At 46.2% G+C, this 20,928-nt stretch overlaps 1 protein-coding gene across 12 annotated transcripts in view; it reads left to right on the top strand.

The window, feature by feature from the left end:
• Positions 1-6,841: 6,841 nt before the first annotated feature.
• The window catches only part of LOC118516267 (carbonic anhydrase-related protein 10), a 57,469-nt gene continuing 43,382 nt past the window's right edge, over positions 6,842-20,928 (top strand). The window contains exons 1-2 of one of the 12 annotated variants that reach the window (XM_036062121.1): positions 6,842-6,982; positions 13,585-14,127. In XM_036062121.1, the coding sequence (XP_035918014.1) occupies positions 14,067-14,127 (61 nt within the window). In that variant the 5' untranslated portion in view covers positions 6,842-6,982; positions 13,585-14,066. The other 11 variants (XM_036062123.1, XM_036062116.1, XM_036062139.1 and 8 more) reach the window with 11 other exon arrangements.

Genomic DNA, 20,928 nt, shown 5'->3' with positions numbered 1-20,928 from the left:
AGCAATCGATGAGCCCGCAACGTCGTCGTTGCTCCGAACGATCCTGATGCAATTTATACCACGTGACAATGCATCTGACCGGACGTCCAGAGGCTGCCATGGGTTTGGTGCGTGTGTGTTTTTGTTTGTGTGTGTGGCGTTGGTTCCCCATCCCCATCTGATTCTGTCTCATCTCGCATGTCACACATCATGATGCAAAAACCCGCCTACTGCCTTCATGTGGCATGTTCACCATCCTTCCCCATCCCACCCGTTAAACTGTCTGGAATGAGGACTTGCAGTGTTTTTTTTTTATGCTCTACTTATTGCTTTTCCTCGCTGTTTTAAATACTTGCCCATCTACCGCAAAACCGTCGTTGAAAGTCGTTTTGAAAAACGATGACCGTAAGCCGTAATGGTGATTGAATCACCAAACATTTACCCGCCGGGCGCCAAACAATTCCAACTTTTTCGCTTTTTTTGGTTGGGAAGTACCAGGCGGACGTCGAGCAATCATAGCCAAAAATGTTCGACCAATGTGCGGAGGGAAGAAAAACAAGCAAAACAAAAAAAGAGGCACCGGGGACACTAACCTAAAACGGAGCGCAGCAGCATGTTGAACCACACAGTGTGGCCACACTTATTCAAGAAATGTCCGCTGGGTTCGAACCGGGAAAGGATCCTGTGACGCGTTAGGGTAGGTGTGAATGCCCAACTCACGGACGCTAACCGACATTGGTGTAAAGTACGGACACACACACACACAGTGTCGGGTTCGATTTGCCTCCAGCAAACCCAATCATCCAATGATCAACCCATGCTCTCTCACCCTTGACCGGCTGGCGGAAAGCTGGAAAGTGATAAAAATCGTACACGATATTTGGGGACACTGAAACCAAAGGAAGGAAAAACAACCCCAAAATGCAAAATGAAAACTCACCGAAAACCCTTCAACCTTGGCTAAGCGCTTTGCCCTCTTTAAAGCGTCCTCCACAGGTCCATCTGAATTCGGTGCTGCGTTCAAAAAACAACCGCCCGCAGCCATCTACAGAGTCGAACGATGGCTCGTTAAAACCATGGGAAAGGGTGTTAGTGCAGCGGCAACCAAATCGCCCGCCCCAGCAAAAAACTCCAACTCTGACAAGAAATTGAAAACGCCATCGAAAAGTGTAGTGATGCTTGCGGCTATGTAGTGTGGTGGGTCCTGTCTGTCCGACGGTTGGAAATTAGTAAAAACAACACACAAAAACAGGCAGCAAAAAAAAACCCATCGGAATCCTCAAAACCCATAGAGGAGTCGCACAGCGTTGTTTGGTCGAACCTGGGAGCTCTCGGTGAGTTGAATTATTTAGCCAAATCTGCGATAAACGGTTGGGCAACATACACACACACACGCTCTCTCTCTCTCGCTTTGACCCCGAGAGATTGACGGTGTGACAGTGATGACTGGCCGATTGAACTGTGCTACTTTTGCCTCCCCCTATCGGATCAATTCATTCTGATTCTGGGTGGTAGGAAGCGAGGTTGAGGAGACCCGGAGAATGCATGGAGGGGGCGAGGGTAGATTACTTACCTTTCAGGGACAGAAATGAACCCGAGTGGCATTTAATACAATGTAAGCTGCAGGTACGGGGACGACTCGACCTCTCTCTCTCTCTCTCTCTCTCCATTCGTCCATCTCCATCTCCGGTGTAATTAATTGGAATTATTCTACCCATGTTTGGAGCGCTTGGTCGCCGGTACCACATGTGGCGTGGTCGATGTCGCGGCTGTCAATTCGGATCGATTAAAAGAATATTTATGAGCGGTGTGTGCAGGGAAGATGTCCGGGCGGGCGAACATTTTTTGGGGTACGGTACGGATAATATCTCGCTTTCATTATGCGTACCTGTCAGTCATTGCAGGAACGTCTCCATGATGGGAAGGTAGTTTTTGTTCTCTCGTAATGCTATCCGTTTATGATAGTTTTTACAGCGGTTATTGGTTAATTACGTATATCCGTGCTTGATACGTTTGCTGGAGCTATTTTGGGGCCGGAGTATGGGATATTGGGAGGTACTAAGGTGTCAGTAATTGGGAGAATTGCCTGAAGTTTTGTGAATGTTTTTTTTTTGTGAAGAGCTTCTCTCCAGGTGCGGATTCAGAGTCCGGATGTAAACGATTATCAATATCCGAACGATTTCTAGCAAATGAAGAAGGAAGCGAGAGGTCCAGCGCTCAGTTGCTGAACCACGTTGATATCACTAGTGACCCAGCCCTTATTGTTGTCAAGTCTAGACAATACGCCAGTTTACTTAGAGTGGTAGACATAAATGCGGATGCCTCCACAAAACTCAACACCTCCTAAGGAACTATGATTTTGCGTCATTTAAGTACTTTCGTTCTGGAGGAAATCTTTCGGATATTCTTGGCGACTTGTGCTGGACTCTTAAGTCTTAAGTAAATCCTGGACGCAGATAATCTTCATCGTATCATGACCAGGTGAAGTCACCAATATTCTGAAAAAATTTGACATGAAGCAATTAGATATATAAATTTAGATGTTATTTTTGGAATATTCTTCGTTAGTTATCCTAGATTCTAAAGTCTAAAAAAAATCTGATCGCAGACACAATCTTCAACTTATCATAAACATGTGGACTCACCGATATTCTGAAGAAGTTGATATGAAGTTGTTAGCTTTAGAGATTAAGAGGACGGTTTGGGGATATTCTTTGGGACTTATCCTGGATTCTGAAGTCTAAAGCAAAAAGCAAAGTAGAGGCGGTTCACCGATATTCTGGAACACATATAGAAGACAGTCTTCGGATATTCTTTGAGATTAATCAAGGATTCTTAAGTTATAGGCAAACCAATCTTCATCGTAATGTAAGTAGGTGGACTCGCCGTTATTCTGAAGAATTGGGATATCACAAGAAAACTGTGATTCGATTTGATGTTTTTGAGGACAATCTTCGAATGTTCTTAGGGACTCATCAACGATTCTTAAGGTATAGGCAAACCCAGAGCCAGACAATCTTCATCGTATCATTGTACCAGTTAGACTCGCCAATATTCTGGAGTAATTTGAAGTGAAGTAATCATTTTTACATAATAAACATATTCAACAACACCAACGTTAGCCAGATGCAATGGATCAATATACCCTTTATATTCCATCCAACAAAAAGCCAATTATGTACTCTCTTAACGTCTACTTAAAATTACCAACGAACCGGCGATACATCTTCTCACTGACGTTTCCGTGTGTCCGTGCAACAAGCCAACGGCCGCAACCATTGCAACATTAATCGCCCAACCTGCCATAAAATGGGTTCTTTAATTGTGAGGAAATTACGCGTAAACGAATGCAATCCTGGTCACGTCACCGCAAGCAAACGCTCGCTTGTTCTTTTCTCCGATGGTCATCGCATTGCTCCCTCGGTGCGGTAAATAACCATGTCTTATCGTTCGCTTCTTCCCTGCGGAGGATGCTGAAGAACGTCAAGGAACGAAGAAAAAAAGAAAACAAAATGGCCAAACAACCAAGACGATGACTGGAAGGCAAGGAAGTAGCGGGCTCACCGATGCATCCTTTTAGCAGCAAGTTTGCCAGAAACGAATTTCTGTCTCGCTACCGGGGTCAAGAAGCACAAGCGGGATAGTGTGGATAAGATTGCATAACGGAAAGGAAAATTGTTATTCATGAAATTGGCTTACGACACACACACAGCACAATGCACTTACCGCTCAGCCCGTCAGCCAGGGACACCGGGAAATGGGCGTAGAATTTCACTGTCGAGAATGCAACGCAATCCAAGGCATCTTCTTTCCGTCGCTTTGGCGCTTTGAGTTTGAGCCTCCCACCAGGGCTCCAGCCACCCACAGCGAGTAAAGACACACGGGAACAGGCATATAATGATAGCAATGACGAAGATGATTCCCTTCTACACGCTCGCCCGCCCACGGATGACAATGGTCGGGAAAAGAAAAAACGCGTCCGAAACGTGCATCTCCCGTGCAGCAGAGATACTGTTACATCCTTTTGCTGGGGAGCCACTTTTTTTGTTGTTGTTGTAAAAGTTGGCAGGAAAATCTACAGCCAAACTGCCGCCAACGAACGTGCAACGTTGGTGAAGAAGGCGCCAGTCTTTGTGCTGTTGTTGTGATGTGCTGCGGTGCACAACATCACCATTGTGACTGCCACTTGGGACCTTGGAGCCCGTGGGCGACGCGAGCGGTCCTTGGAGAAGTTTGGTCGGGAAGGTTTATATTTTCCTGATCGCCATTCGCAAGAGTGGAAGTGAAACGCCCGTTGGCTACAATAACGAAAATCCATAAACTCTACTACCTCAGCTCGTAGCGAGAAAGAGAGGGAGAGAGACCGAACCGCCCAACGTCTATCATTATTGGAGCACAAGAGACGAGATTCTCTGGGCGCTTCTGACTGTACCGAGGATATTTTGTCGCACGAATCGGCGGGGTGCGATTGAAGCGTTTGCGGCGGACGGAACGGAGAATCCGTATAATGTGGATATAAGCCCTGCAGGATGCGAAAAGTAGATGATAAATTTTCAAATTTTTCACAAACGAGCTCGAGCTCGTGCAGAAGAAAAAATCGCAACCGGGAAGCTGTAGTTGCAGCTCCTGCCCAACACCGTGCGAGAATGCGCCTATTAGTCTGGGTTGCGTCCAACAGAGGCCTCAGACACACACATACATACAGGCGGCATGCATCCGGCTTACAGCGGAAAGTCACTGAAAATTAATGTTCCGGAGGCTTGCCAGAGAGTAATCCTTGGTAATGCTTATCGTCTTGGTAGCGGCTATTAGGTGGCGTAAATGGAGGGGGCTTGTTTGTAGCTTGTTTGATTGAAGCTGTTAACCATCCGGAGAAGATACATTGATGGTTGGGGACAGGATACTTCCCGTCTTTGAGATATAGCTGGGTGTCCATACGATTTGAAGTACATTCATCTTTCAGGATGTTGTAGGTTTTTATTGAGCAGTAGCGTGCATGTCTAGCAGATCAAGCGGATCTTTAGCAGCAGAAAGAAGGTGACACCACCACCGATCCCGATCGCAGCCATCACGAGCATATCATCCGTCACACTGCGCGCACCATAGCCCGCAGGTACCGAACGCTTCCGGTTAATGCCAAGACACTGGTACAGTTTGCCGAGACTTTCCACCAGCGACTCGCAGTTGCAGCGCAACCAGTGAACGCTGGTAAAGTAGTTCCGGGACTGCAGTACACCCTTCGAGATGTTGTACCGATGCTCAAAGTAGCGCAGCGTGTCGAGCATGTCCGTGTAGCGCGTGACGCGCTGAAACAGCAGATAATCGAAGCTGGTCGCGGTCTGCTGTGACAGTACCACCATTGAGCCGACGTGGGCCTGCAGCGTGATCGGCACGAGCTGGGACATTGCGAGCGACGCACACCCGAACTGATGCAGTGGCCGATCACCGTGCAACATCGACAGACAGAAATCGTTCGGCGCGATGCTCCAGTGCATTAGGCTGATGTGGAGGAGTTCGTGTACGCCGCAGGCAAACTTCAGATAGCCCTTGAAGTCTTTCGTGTTCGGTTCGTTGTTGATCCAGTAGGAGAGGGCGATACAGTCGCGGCGCTGATGGAGCAGCTCAAAGAACGGCGAGCGTTCGCGGGAGTAGTTGCTGGCGAGCAGCTCAAACACGGACGGGTTCTCGAAGTCGATCGATTTGTTCAGCAGCCGGGCAGGTTGGTAGCGCATGTAGCAGGGTGCTGCTGTAAGGTGCATTGGCAGTCCGCTGTTGTCGTTCGCCAACGCGACGACAGAGTCTCGAAGATACTGCAGGTAGAGTAATGGTAGCACCAACTTACACCAACCGCGGATGGTACACATTGCAGGCGAACTGACGACGATCGACCGGGGCCGTTGGATAACTAGACTTGCTGTACCGCCTGAACGGATAGGAATGGTCGATCAATCAACATCGTGACCCCGGAGTTCACCACACCCGTAAGTACGGCGGGGATGTTCCCGACGGTGTGGTGCAGGTGATGCAAGCCGCAAATGAGGATAATGATGCCCGTCGGTCAACCCAATTAACTTCCAATTACTGACCCGAGATTGTCCTGGGTTTTGCAACATCACCAGCCATCAGGACCGACACACCGGTGTGTCATCTTGAAGGGGAGGAGAAAAAAAACAGCACTCCATCGATTTCTCATTTCACTCGGTACAACAATCCAATGGACGACGTACGACGGGTAAGATGGCGAACTTTGGACCTTGTCAATCATTAAGACCGGAACTCCGTTCGAACGCGATCGGTACAAACTTTTTTTTTTCTGTTGGAGATGTACAAAAGCATGCTCTTTTTTTGCTGCACACAAAGCTAATGCAATCGAGGTGCTATAAACCGGCAGATACGGAATTATCGCATCAAGTGTTCGGGTGTTGCACTTCCCAAAAGCCCACGTGGAGTGCGTTCCGAATCTAAGGAGGGAGAGCGCACAATTGATAACAGCCGAACTTGGTGTAGTACGACTTGATGTTCCCAAAAAAAAAAAACCAAAACAAAGCGGAGTCCCGAACACGACCCAAGCTTTCTTGAAGGGGAAACCAATATCCCGAACATCCTTGCCGTGTTCTGGTAAACATTGAGGACAGCGCAGACGCGGACACTCCGAACGAAGGCTTCGTTCACTCGGCAATCGAGCAGTAGCTTCTCCGTCCGAGCTGCTCGAACCCGGGTAGATCAGCTGCTCGAATCGTACGTAGCGTGTGTTCTCGCTCTCGTCGCACTGTGCTTCAAGGCAGAAGTCCTTACCGTGCATGCACACACACACACGCACGCGGTGTACAATGCTACAGTGGCACTAGTGACTGTTAGCACCAGCTGCGAGGGAACGCGTTGTCAGTCAGTTGGCAAATTGCCGTTAACCGCACCGGACGCGACTTGTGCAACTGCTAGGCATTCGGAGTGTGTTACGTACCCGCGAAGGGGGCAAACAGGGCTGGTGGAAGGGTGGCAGTGTGTACGTGACACGTCCACTATAATCGTGTGTGTGTGTGAGATTTGTTTATTGTATAAATAATAGCAGCTGCACAAACAATGGAGAACGACGATCGATGAGATGATCGCGTCTGATGGCTGGTGTATGTGTTGGTGGGAAGAATCACATCCCCAGGACGTTATAAAATGATGACAGAATGTGAGAAGCTGTGAGTGGTGTGCGTAATGAATTTGCTTCGATCAACCAACCGTCTGCCGTCGCTTGATGTGAGAAACGTTCAATCAGCAATCAAAACATTCACAAAGACGATCGTTACGTACTGGGCCGAGTGTTAGTGTTAGTGTATTCTATTTTGTCGCCAGTTTCGCTTAAAAACCAAACCGATCGCTAAGGACCTGACAGGGCGTGTGATCATTAAGGCTGATTACTTTGGTTAATCTTTAAATCTAAGAAAAGATCACAAGGTAGAACCCCCTTCTTTGGAGCACAATTTTGAGTGGAGAGTGAAGTTTTGAGAAAGGATACATTAAATTTATCAAAAAAATAGTGTGATAAAACTTTGAAGATTTTCCAAAGAAAAATAATTTAAGAACTTGGATTATTGCATAAGCATCGCTGGATATCAAAAATTCGTTTTTTTGATGCGTGTCTTCAATTGAAGGCCGTATGTGACCGTTACGAACCAATACTTGACGTCTTCAGGAGATTTAAATATCTGGGTACATTATGCCCTCGTTAACCTCCAGTTGACCAGCTATTTAATGGCTTACTAGATTTCTTAATACAACGTAGTTGGATAGCTAGTCCTCACGATGGAGGAATTGCACGGATGAGATTCAAAACCTGGACCTGCTGTGTGGATACTAGAACCACTATCGGCGTTATTGTTGTCAGTTTAAATATTTAATTAAGTATAAAGTTTCCACATGGACATGGCAGCTCTTGTTGACAATAGGAGAAGGAACGGTCGTGATCAGTTAAGATCGTTTTAATATTTGCAAGCTGATTTTGGAGGAGTGATTTAGCTAGTGAAGCAGTATCTTCTTCTTTCTTGGTCTGACGACCTCTTAAAAGGTCATGCCTGCCATGTATGGTTTTACTATACTCACTGTTACCGCATAGTTGGATAGTCAGCCCTCACTATGAGGGAACGAAGGAAGTCTTATAATTCCTACCACTAGTGAGAAGAAGTACAAAAGTTTCTCTAATATCAGAGGTGAATATCGTCCTGAGTGAGATCACAGTATGTGATAGTGGCTATCTATTTGAGAAAAGCTTCCTGTGAGCTTTTCCTGCCGATGCTTCTCAGTCGAATAAAGCTTCGAATTTGATTGAGAATTGAACTCACGATCAGGTGTTGTATGCTGACGCGTGTACTTACCCATGGCGCTATCGAACCGATCGTGAGTGTCTAGTAATAATATATGCTTTTATTGTGCGGTGTGCAGTGATCATACTCGTACTCGCACTTAAAACACGCACCTCAAAAGTAAATGCGATCGTTTCTATTACTCCTACGATGAGAAAAAAAAAGCGGCACAGGGTCGTCACATTTTCGTACGGGAGTAAATTCATAATACGTGCCCGTTTGCAAGCGTCACTTTCCTTTTCAAGCGTCGCGAGCGGAAAACTGAAAGCAACTTCCGTTGTTTTTATTTCCTCCCTTCCTCCTTTAACCAGCTCAACTAACACCACCCACCACTATACAATGGCACTTAATTTCCGTTCGCAAATAACAGGCTTCAACATGATGGAAATTAATTCCGACAGGCGGATATGTACCGTGTGCCATTTCTCTTATCGCGCCTCACCTTTCGGGGTGGCGAGCCTGCCTGTCTGGTTTGATGGGGCGATAGTTTTTTGTTTTTTGGTTGCTGCTGTTGTTTCTTTTCGTGCCTTGCCGTGTGACGCGAGGTGTCGCCATTTTGTGCTCTCTAAAATTAACGAAACTATTAGCACGCTCCCCGGCTGGAGGGGAAGAACGGGAAGGAACGGAAAACTGTAATGCATTTCATTTAATTGATGCAAGTGCAGGCATGCAGGCAGGCAGTAATCCAGGGCCCTTAGAAAACTGAGCCCACCACATAATTGCTGCGGCATCAACGTCAACGACGTCATGCTGCAACCAACCGTCCCGATGCAAGCGGGACTCGCCCGTTGGTGCGTTGTTAAGAAAAGCGAGAGCTAAACGATGGAAGGAAAATACAGGACAACAGCTAACGAAACAAAACAAAAAAAAACCCCAGGACGACCCCTTGTCCCGACCGGAAGATGGATGCTTTCCAGGGTCCGGTCGGTTTGTGGTGAGCAATAATAAAAAATGCACCGCAAATGAACGAATTTTTGAAAGCTAAAACAAAACCAAATAAAAAAAACCGGCCCACCCCTCACAGTCTGACGGTAGCGAACATTGTGTTCCACATCCAACCAGAATTGGGAACGTCAGCGAAAATAACACACACACAAAAAAACCCCAGCGAAATTGCACACAACTCGTGCTGTTCCACAGGCCAGGACCGAGCTGGACCAAAGCAACAGAAAAAAGGGGTTGACAATAAGGGCCCACACACACACAGAGCGTGGTACGCTGCTGCGGTGGTGGCCGCGTGTCCCACGGTCCCTATGCTTAATTAAATTTCTCCATTGTTCCGCATATTTTTGCATTAACGAATTACCGAGAGGTTTTCGAGGCTACCGAGCCCCCGGTCCCGGTGGCTGACTTCCGCGTTGTTTGAGGGCGCGAACAAACTCCTGCACGTGCAACAAAAAAACAAAAAAAACAGGAACCAGCACTCACTTCCGGATGTGCCATTTTCTCTTCTCGATCATGTGTGGATTTGAAGTACATAAAAACTCAGGAGTCCTCAAAAGTATTGGACTCTGTTGGACCAAAATTTTTCTCACACGTAACTGAGCACAAGCAGAGGACATCACCGCACCTTCAAGCATCACTTGAGTAGATTATGCGTGCGAGTCAACAGGAATGGGCTAGAGTCCTCACAATTCTAAAATCCTGAAAAAGAAATCGAGGTTCATCCACTCCTTCCTTGGGGTTTTTCCTCGTGTGGAGCGATCCCCTCCATTCTGCCGGATAAGACCACCGGTTAAGGTGTTAAATGTACACTACGGGGTTTCACAGCTCCGAACAAAACAGTGGGGACTTTACCCCAACAAGTGCTCCTGAAACACCTGAAACGGCTAGGCTGCCCACCACCAACAATGCGGGCTAGACGCTGCGAGACAGAGTGGCGACAGCCAGAAGACGATCAGACGCTAAAGCGGACCTTGCTTTGCCTGGTTTTTGCTACTGCTGTTGTGCACCATTTGGAGGACGAGTTTTGATGCTCACTTTTTTCGCTGAACTTCATAATTCTCTTCCACTTCCTTTTTGCATCACCAGCACCACCACGGGACGCGCCCGGAGGTGTTGGGAAAGGTATTAAACAGTTTATTTTATTCACTTCCACTCGTCGGTCCCGTGTGTTTGCTGCACGCTTGGATAGGTGTTTTGGTCCCGCGTGCAGCAAAGTACTGAGGCTGATTTCTGAGGGAGTACTCCACCGGGGAAACTAGTTTTGGGAAATCTCGTCGCAGAAAAAGAAAAATCCACCAGAGGTTTTGAGTCAATATTTGAGCTATTTCACGAGCTATTTGTGTGTCTCTCTCGCATAGCACAACATGCAAAGCACAAAGAGAGGCACAAACTAACGTGTCTTCTGATTTAGATTTTTCTGTTGATTTTCGTTACTTGTTTGTTATTTTCCCGTGCGGCAAGTGCTTTTGCGCGACAGTTTTTTTTTTCGTTTCCAGTTTCCAGCCGGAACGTGTCTTCACCCATTATTAGGGATGCGGTTTGGCTTGGTAAACAGCAGCAGCAGCAGCAGCAACCAAAGATTGTTGGCATCAGTAGTTGTGGCGATGCAAGCTTCCGCTGCCGGTTGGGGTGAGATGCTGTAGGCAAAGTGAGTCTGCCCGGAAGTAGAATAAATAATGAACAGCCAATCCCCCCCCCCCCCCCCAACCTGCAGATGAGTGAGATAGAGCGGACAATTTTTTTCCCAACTCGTTCACTTTTGTTCGAAAGCTCGCGCCCAGGACTCGGGATACGGTCGAAAGGTGATAATGAACTGTGTGTGTGTCCAGCTTTTCCCAGCAGTTGGAGACGGATGAGAGAACGGCAAAACCGGCAGCAGCAGCAGCAGCAGCATGTTTGAGCGATAATTATGATGAAGAGGTTAAACGTTTCATTCTTGCTGTTTGCCTCCACAGTCCTTCGTACAGCAGCATTCTTTGTGCAACGAAGAATTTGTTGAATGTTCTCCATCTTTCAGAGAGGGGGAATGCAAAAGTGCAAGCAGAAAAACGAGAGAATTAAATCAAAAATTTTTCTCCAACCCTGGTTTTTTCCCCCCGGTAAATTAAGAAGCAAAACAAAACAAGAATATCAGGTGGGTTAACACAACCAGGCACGATCACCACGAGTGGGTTGAAGCGGGGCAATTTTTTTGTTGTTGTTTGTCTGCTTGACTTCAACCCCGGATACAGGACGGAGAGATGATTTGTTTATTTTTCTGCTGCCATTTTTTTTTCTCGCAACGGCGGCGTGCGTGACTAATTCCGACCCACGGTGAAAAAGGCAGTCCAGAATGAACGGGCAGGTTCCCTTGCCCGGCGCTCTCTCATTCGGTTCCTCACGAACCGGTGTGTGTGTCACGGCGAGTGAATTGTGACATTTGAGATGATTAATTAAGACCGGTAGCTTAACGGTCAACGGTGAGAACATGCTGCTGCTGGATGAAGCAATCAAAAAGTATAATACTCCACACACAGAGTCACACAGACTGAAGTCCCCCGCTGTACACTGGGCAGCCGTAAGGTCCTCCTGTTTATATGGTCGTTATGTGTGTGTTTTTTTTCTTCTCCGGTTCGCTGCTTGTACGCGCACCACGGATGGATTTATTTTCCTACCGCCGACTGCTGGGAGCTGAAGTTGATTGCATTGCACTGCTGCTGAGCGGTAGCAGGAGAGATGATGTGTTTCGTGGGGTTGTTTTTTACATTTTTCGACGCTACCCTTTAGCAGGCTGGGGACGGCGAAACTGAAAAATATGGGGGTTTGTGAGGGAGGCAAACGGGCAGAGGGATGAGTTACAAAAAGCATTAAAAGTGGCATGATTTGAAGGGCAATGCAATGGAAGGTTCGCGCTCGCAAGTCAAGCGTTTTATATTGTGCGAAACTTGTTCAAGCTTCGAATGCGCCTGAAGGTTATGCAATGGGGCGCTATAAATTTAGCATTTTTTTTGCCCCACGAGTAAGCTAAATTTTGGTTTTATTTAAATAAAAGGGGGAAAATTTCGTAAGTGTTCTCGACGGGGATGGAAATTATTTGTCGTTAAAGTGCATTGCACGTTACCCTTAAGAGTGTGCGCCCGTGTGGGATGCGCGACGCCGGAAAGTATGCAATCGTTAATCTCCATACAGTGCAGGACAGCTGGAATAAAATCACTTGATTAGTTTGAAGTGCGTTAGTGGTGTTAGGGTGCAATATTTGTTTTTTAATGCTTTTTTTTGAAGATTTTTCTAATCAAATGTCAATCAATCAACCAAGAGTTCGATTATTCGTATCGATAATGTCCTGTGATTTTTTTTGTTGCTGTATGTGTTTTGACGTTTCAGGAATGAAATGCTGCAAGCTGTTCATGAAAATTTGACACGAATAACTGGCCACAGCCATTAGTATAAAAATAGTTTTTGGGGAAAAATAAAACAAAAATGCACCGAAATAAAAAATAGAGCGAAAAATAAATAGATGCTCATAAAAAATTGATAAAAAATATTTTTTGTGCGGTTAGAAATATAAATAAAGTTATTTTGAGTCATCTAAAACCTTCCAAAGTTGATGTGATCTTGATCTGTAAAAGTGTTTCTGTAGTCAAATACAGAATTTTATCCTGAAAATTATCTGGTTTGTCTAAGTCTGCTGTATGATTACTCTTTTTTAATAGAATTCCATAACGAAGTTGTTATTCAAAAAAAATTCCGCTTATCTGATTTTTTATTATTTTCAATAATTTTACTTTCTTAGGATTTTTTAAGGTATCCTCCTGCTTAACATTTCCTCAACTTTAAAGCCAGACAGCTTGGTTATTAGAAAACTTTGGCCATTTTACGAGACGTTTATGATAAAGTTTTCCTTCTCAAAATATATTTTATTCTCACGCAAAGATTCCTGGATTAAGGCAATCTAACACACAAATTTGATAAATAGTGAACCAACACAACATGGAGGTGGAAGATATTCTTGAGACAGGAGTTTTCCTTATTGGTCTTAAAACCTCTAAAAGTCTTGATGTCATCATACCAGCTCCCTTGAATTGATTTTATTAATAAATGGATACAAAGCTTCAGAGACGAGGACAATATCATCAATTTTTCTCTATTTTTTTCGTTAAGTGATAAAATGAGAGTAGACTTGCATACTTCCAGGAGTTAGTAGCATCGGTTTGGTTTCTATCCCTTCCCAGCAAGTGCATTCGGCTTTGTGCTTATTTTAACGTTAATGAACTTCAATGTTGTGTCCATTTACCAAGCCATATTTCTAACGATTCACTCCTAAAAATAGAAAACAAACGTGCTAAGTGCCTCGTGACTAATATATAGATATTTGCACCCAGCTCCATCCAGAATAAGCAGTGTGTATGTGCGTGTGTGCGTTGTGTAGGTGCAACTGTACATGACTAACGCCGTTCCGAAAACCTAATCCTTGGTGGGCAGAAAATTGAAACACTACGTCTAGATGTGTGAAAGCCGGGCCCGTTGGTGCTGATTTGTAACACGGTTGGAGGGTGTTCAGTGGCGATAGTGGTGAAAGAGGTGTTGGGTCGCTCGTGCTCTCGGATACTGCACACAAACACACAAGCACACACAAATGTGTGGCCGCGGTGTGATCGTTGTTGGGCGACGCATTTGCTCGTTTCGAAGCCCGTGGTGTTGTGTGTAAGCGCGGTAAGCCCTCGGCAGCAGTCCAGACGTTGTAGACGGACGACGCACCAGCAGCAGCAGCAGCAGCAGCAGCAGTCCAGCCAGTAAAGGTGTAAAGGCGTCATGTCAGTCATGCATCGGAGAGTCTTTCTAAACGTTTGCTTCCTGCTAGTGCTTGGCTATGGTAAGTGTTTGCGTGGGTGCGCAAGTGCGGGGTTTTTACCTTTTATCTTGCAGCTATTCAGGCTGCCGGGATTGTAAATTCGAACCCGGTAGGGTGTGGGGTATGGATTCATTTTGGGCGGATTTTACCTTTTCGGTCGGAATTTAAAGCGTTACGGTAAACAGTGTTTAACACTAGCATGCTGCATCCGACCATTTGCTCAACAGTCGGGATGTGCGTCGCTGTACTGAGATGCAAGTCGTAGTTATAAATGTATGCAAACTAGGATCGATTTGCTTAAAGCGAAGGGCGTCGTAGAGCTTTGAAGATGACTCTTCTCGCATCCCAAAAGTCATAAGCCGCCGCGTCAAACAAAACCGGATCCCTAAAGTCTTCAACGGTGGAGAGCAAAGCCCTTGAAGAGTCATTTCATTTGCGGATTCTTCAAGGGTGCACAGCTTGATGGGACAGGTGTAAGCTAAACGCATGGGGAAGGTTAGGGGGAGTCAAGAAATCCTCACCCAATACCCGGCGGGCTTATTTTCCAATATCCGGCCTGCTTTCTTTCGGCGCCCTGGTGGTTGCGGATGGATGGGTGAGGGCGTCAGCGTGTTGATGCCTACCGAAGAGTCGGCACGGCACTCTCGTCACCCGTAATGTGCGCTACAGAGAAATAATCAGTAGAAGAAGTAAGAGAGGGCAGAAGAAAAAAAACCATTAGAACACACGATTGGACTATCTACCTCTACCCGATGATGGTGATGATGATTATGCTGATGGTTGGATGCTAATGAATGAGCCATAGACGAGCGTACCTTTACCGATCGACCGATAGAGTCTGATGCCTCGGCTGGAGCTGGAAAAACGCTCCAGCACCACACATCCGGATGTGCTAGGTTGTGCAACTTCCAATACACCGACATCATGCCCGGTCCCTTCCGCTTCCAGCTTCCACAGCTTGGACAGAGAGCGACGGTGGAAATCTATTGTTTGGAGCGCGCGCGATGTGCCACTCTGGAGTCTTTTTTTTCTCTCTCTCCGAGATCTGTGAGCTAGAACGCCGAGTGTGGGGTAGATGGCTGCTACCACCATCAACACCAGGGGACCATTCAACATCGAAACCTAGCAATCACATGCGCTGCTGCTACCGAAAAGCCAGATTCATTTCCTATTTCATCGAAATTCGCTCAAAGGCCTCACCTCGGACGAATATCTCCCACGTGCTGTGCGTTCCCCCCCCCCCCCGCTTTCCAAAACACAGATAAATTGTGTCCCGATGGTTTGTCTGTGTGCGAGCGAACACAGCATTCCCGCTCTACCTTCCCAATATTGCAGGAGGAACCCCAAAAACCCTGGTGGTGAAACGTCGAACAAATTTCACTGACCACAGAAACATAATTTGCATTGCCATTGCCCTTTGTTCCAACCTTACCGCACACACACACACACGCACATGCAAACGGGTGTGTATCAATGGCGAGTGTAGTATCAAACCACTAAAAGCCAACCGGTGTGTCTGTGTATATACGTGTGTACTACAACCTCATCATAAGCGGAAACCTCCCACCAACGGAGAGATCCACGCTTATTTTTTGTCGAAAACACACACACACACACTAAATCGACATTAAAATCATCCTGTCCACTCTTGTCGACTGTGTGTGTGTGTGTGTGTTTTCCGGTTACAAAAATAAATAGACCACCACCAACCGTACATCGCTTACCAAACCAACCCACTAATTAGTATGAATTTTCATAAAAACCTCATAATTCGGGAACCTACAGATTAAATCGGAAAATTGCCGGCATTTTTCACACCCCCGCGAGGTGTAGTTGGGCGACCATTGGAAGCAGGCGTTGATACGGATGTAACACGTTTCCATGCCGAGATTCTAGTTCGTCTAGTGGGCGATACCGACAGAACCGGCAGTAAATCCGGCGGCAGACTGATAAGAGAGATACTCGCCAACATCCTGTTCGGTCGTGGGTAGTGATCAGTCTTTGCTAGCTGCTCTAAATGTTAGAATCCGCGTATCAGACAGAAGAGGTTCCTTTCATCGCAGAGTTCTCGTTACTTTCAACTCTATTAGCTATAATAATGGGACCTCAGTTTTGAATGTCCTCCAAATGATATTATTGATATCTCGTTCTCGATCTGTGCAAGGGAGCTTCAGTTAGCATCAAATTTGTTTCTTCATTCCCGCACTGTTTTCTGATGTCCATAAATTGTACAGATTCACTACTACTAATAAAACTATTAACCTAAGATGATTCCAAGATTATCTCTACACATCGTTTTGATTGGATGGCTTAATGTGTTAGACCTAAGTGGAGTGACTCATATGCTCTTTGTCTTCAACGACTTGCTGTCAGCTGTCAGTTATAATGTACTCTTGCAGTAAGGCCAAGTCTATGTATATGAGAACACATGGATGTACTCTCAATGTCTTATTTCTGCTCAACCTTCAGAAAAAACACTCTTGCTATGAGAAAAGGCTAAGAGCAACGTTGTCTGAGATTTTGATAGTAAGACAGTGAGATACACATCTGAGTACATCTGTGAAGGCATGGACCTACTCCGTAAAAATTACTTATGGTAAATTCTCAGACACAATATTCTTGCTATAATTCCTAAGCTTAATGCTACATCTTTAAGCCTTCTTTATGAATTAAATACATATCTATCGGCAGCTGCAGAGCTGCCGAATTCCTTCTTTGCTTCTTCTTCTAGCCTTCATAAACCTCTGTTGTCGGAGAAACGCATCTATGAACATCTTGACTTAATTCCTAAAATAATTGCTAGAATATTCTATTTCAATGTATATCTATTATTTTTATACGTAAAGAACGGTTTGACCGTATTGCTCATCTACTTATGCTAAATTCTCAGACATAATATTCTTGCTATAATTCCTAAGCTTAATGCTACATCTTTAAGCCTTCTTTAGGAATTAAATACATATCTATCGGCAGCTGCAAAGCTGCCGAATTCCTTAACTTAATTCCTAAAATTATTGCTAGAATATTCCTATCTTCTTTAAATGTATATCTATTATTTTTATACGTAAAGAACGGTTTGACCGTATTGCTCAGCAAGAATATTAAGCCTTTTATTTCTGGGATTGATGAAAAACAGGCCTTTGATTGTCGGTGGAGATCATCTAGTTATGCTAAATTCTCAGACGTAATATTCTTGCTATAATTCCTAAGCAAAGCAGTTATGCAGCTGCATCAGTAACTTACCATATGTTGACTCCAATCAGTGGCTTCCGTAGTTTTCTTTTACTTATACTAACTCGAATATGCATCTGTGAAGACTTACTTCTTATCATTAGGATGCACAGATATAATATTCTTGCCATAATTCCTAAGCACCTTATAGTTAGAGGGATGTCTCTCCTGATTTCTAGTTCTAATTAAGATTAGTTTTGGGTCTAATTCTATCGGATACTGATACTAATCGTGATATTGCGAAGTCTAATTTCTAGAAATTCTCAGACATAATATTCTTGCTATAATGTCTTCAGTAACTACATTAATGGATTCCTTTCAATCATTTGGGAATCGTCGAAAACTTATTGCTCCTAATTTAGGGCTCTAGTACAATGCATCGGGAGGGTCAACTTAGGTGTCGGACAACGATTTTCCAATTATGCCCCACACACATATGCTTGTTGACCAGTATACTAAGCAACTCTAAAGCCCTCTTGTCACGAGAACGCTCCCACTCGACTGATGCAACTAAGCAGATGCCCACATGTGTACAAATATTCCACGCAGGCTAAATTGTTGCGAAAACAGTTTGCGAGCTCCCAGCAGCACACACGCCACTCTTAAAGCAGTCCAACACCTCCGAAATAAACCCTTTAAACAACTGCGAAACATTCCGTCGGTCAAAACACCTAGCAAAAGTATGCAAAAACTTTCGCAGCACATGAGTGACGGGGGAAGTTGGGATATTCTGGTGGGTGAAGGCAGTGTTTTTTCCCCCCCTCTCTCTCTCTCGCTCTCTCCGGTTGCGTCGGGCAAAAATCGTCTGGTAGATAGTGGACCTGAGTCACTAGTCACCACCTTTCCACCCGTGGTGGTCGTTCCCTCAGGTGCTGTCCGGGGTTGCTCTGCACTAGCGGTGATTTAATTTCATAAGCTTCCGGATGTCCTCAACCAAAGTTGTACGCCGGGGGGCCCTCGCAACTTCAATCCCACCCCCCTCGTCGCTTTGCTTCGTCCTATCACAGGAACTTCACCGGTCTCGTCGTACGTGCCTGGACGCACACGCTCGCTCACGCTCTCCAGTGGCCGAAAGAAGCGACATCACAGGTTCGGTCGATTGCAGGGTTTCGCTCTTTTCGTACCCGGGTTCGTGTACTAGTTAAACATCTTCTAACGCTTTCGTCGTCGCTTTTCCACCGTTCCAGTGAAAAATCGCCCTACTCCGGCGGATGGCAATCGTATGGCAAGTGGCGGAACGTGATCTACACGCAGTCAACAGCTCGTTAACCGGCGTGTGGATATTTGACGGATGAAATAGCCCAAACTAATAGGCCTTCCCCAACTGTGTGTTTTGTTTTCGCCCTCTCGCTACTCGCCCTCGTCACGGAGAGAAAATGTGTCCTTGCGTGCCGCTCGGCTTGGAAAAACGTTGCGTGCGGGACAGAATAAAAAGGAACCGAGCACACGTCTCGCCACGCTCGCTCGCTCGCTCTGCTTTGCGCACTAAATTCATTAAATATGGAGATTCCGAACCGGACCGGAACCTCGAGGAAACTTGTGAGTCGCCGTTTCCGGCGTTGGTGCCCACGCCAGCACCTCCTCCCAATCCTAGCATTGAAGCGTTCATCTGGCGTGCAAACCGGCTGACTTTTGTGTGCGCCTGCTGCCGGATGTTGAGGTCGTTTCGGTCCGATCGCTAACGCTAACGCGATGACAGCCCACTTCCGCCCACGCGACCTCACTACGGAACGGATGGACACACACGTATCCAACCCCTTTTTCCCTGCTCACGCACATATCCGGCTGTGTGTGTGTTTGTGTGTGTGGGTGCCCGCAGACAGGATAGATATTTTATTTATCTTCATCACACAATCACACGCACACTACACGCCTACAAACATCGCTGTATCGATGTCTGTCTTGTTCCGTAAACCAAACCCACCAAGGAACAAGGACAGGTCCGGCCGTACACCGTTCAAACCACCGGCGATCGGATGCTCGATGACGGACAAAGTTGATTAGAATTCATCCGCAAACGAGACCTGATTGACGCGCGTAACAACACACTACCGCACCAGGGCCAACGCACACAGTTGAAATGGAATTGAGAGCCGACGGCCACACGACAAGCCAGCCACGTCCAGTGGCGTGGGGGAAGGGGGATGCGAGTGTGTAGATGAGTGGGCAAGAGAGAGGGTGGGGGGTGGTATGAGTTTTGATTTGCAAACCCTACCCCACCTAGACCCTACGCAAAGCTGATGAGAAATTGGCATCAAACAAACAAAACGAAACACACACAAAAAAATCCCCCCAAAAACAAACACACACACTCTCTCTCTTATCCTCTCCATCTCGATTTTGTTACGTTAGGAGGTTTCGGTCTCGTGTGCGTGACGATGTTTGCTAAGGGTTCGAATGATGAAATTGGACCAACAACGATAGCAACTGGAAAGCAGCCGAGTGTCAGACGCAAGTAAAGCATCTCCATTCTTAATGTCAATCGATGGTGCGATGTTTGATACCGCCGAAAGTGTCGGACGGTATCGGATACAATTAAAACAATTTTATCTTGCGTATCAGAACCGTTGCTCGCTTACTTTTAAGCGGTTGGAAGCGTTGGAAGCTGTAGGATGATCTGGTGGCCGAGTGGTATCGGTCCCAATCCTGGGTATCGAATCCCAACTCGGGGAACGTCCAGGGAAGCCTTTTTTCAACAAGGGATGTAATGCCTGATAATTTGGAAGACAAAGACGGCTTGACTACGTGAAAATGGTAAAGAAGCAGAAGAAGTCTTTATGAAGATGCCATTAAATTTCTTAAAGAAAGAGTTCTTTAGCTTCCTGACACACTCGGTTGACTGATTTCTCCTTTCACACTGTGTTTTACAATTCGAAAATGTAATCCCACCTCCCCTGGCCCGTTTCCTCCTTAATCACAACACCCCCTTCACCGCTACCCCTATATTGAGCTTTATTCTTTTCCTCCCAGCAGCAGCAGCATCACCGCTGCGCATCGACGTAAATCGCCATCGCGGACAGTTTTGTTGTGCCAGTTCGGGGAGGGGCGGTGTTGCGCGAGCAGCGAATAGTTGTGTGACATTGACGACTCAATGGTGATGGATTAACTCCATTACTTAGCCCACGGGTAATCGTTTTCGGCCGATGATCGATGGCTGGGGCTTAGAGGGTTCGCCGCCGTCGTCGTCATCTCCCCACACACAAAAACTCCATTCAACAAAAGGTAATTCAATTTGGTCCACTGCCCTCAACGCTCTCCCCTTTGCTACCCAGCGTGCGAAAGACAAAAGAAGAGCCCGGTCCAGCAACATAAAAAGCCCCACCCCCCGTGTGGACCAAAGGAACAACAAAAGGGAAAATATAGCAAGGACAATAATTGCTTTGCATCGGTTTTCTTTCCCCGGAACCCCCGGCGGAGACATTATTAATATTTTGTGTGAGTGCCTGTGTGTGTGTGTGTCGCTGCGTAACGTAAGCAGGGGTCGTGATTTTCCACCCCAACGCCGCGTGGGGACCCACCTTCGAAAATTTCCCGCTCGATTCACCGGCCACACAAAAGGTGATGACATCGTGGAGTCTCTTACAGGCGCGC

This window comes from Anopheles stephensi, chromosome X, assembly GCF_013141755.1.
Source record: "Anopheles stephensi strain Indian chromosome X, UCI_ANSTEP_V1.0, whole genome shotgun sequence".
In the NCBI taxonomy this organism is placed as follows: domain Eukaryota; kingdom Metazoa; phylum Arthropoda; class Insecta; order Diptera; family Culicidae; genus Anopheles; species Anopheles stephensi.
The sequence above is the reverse complement of the archived record's forward strand: the minus strand, read 5'-3'. Positions and strand labels throughout refer to the sequence as shown.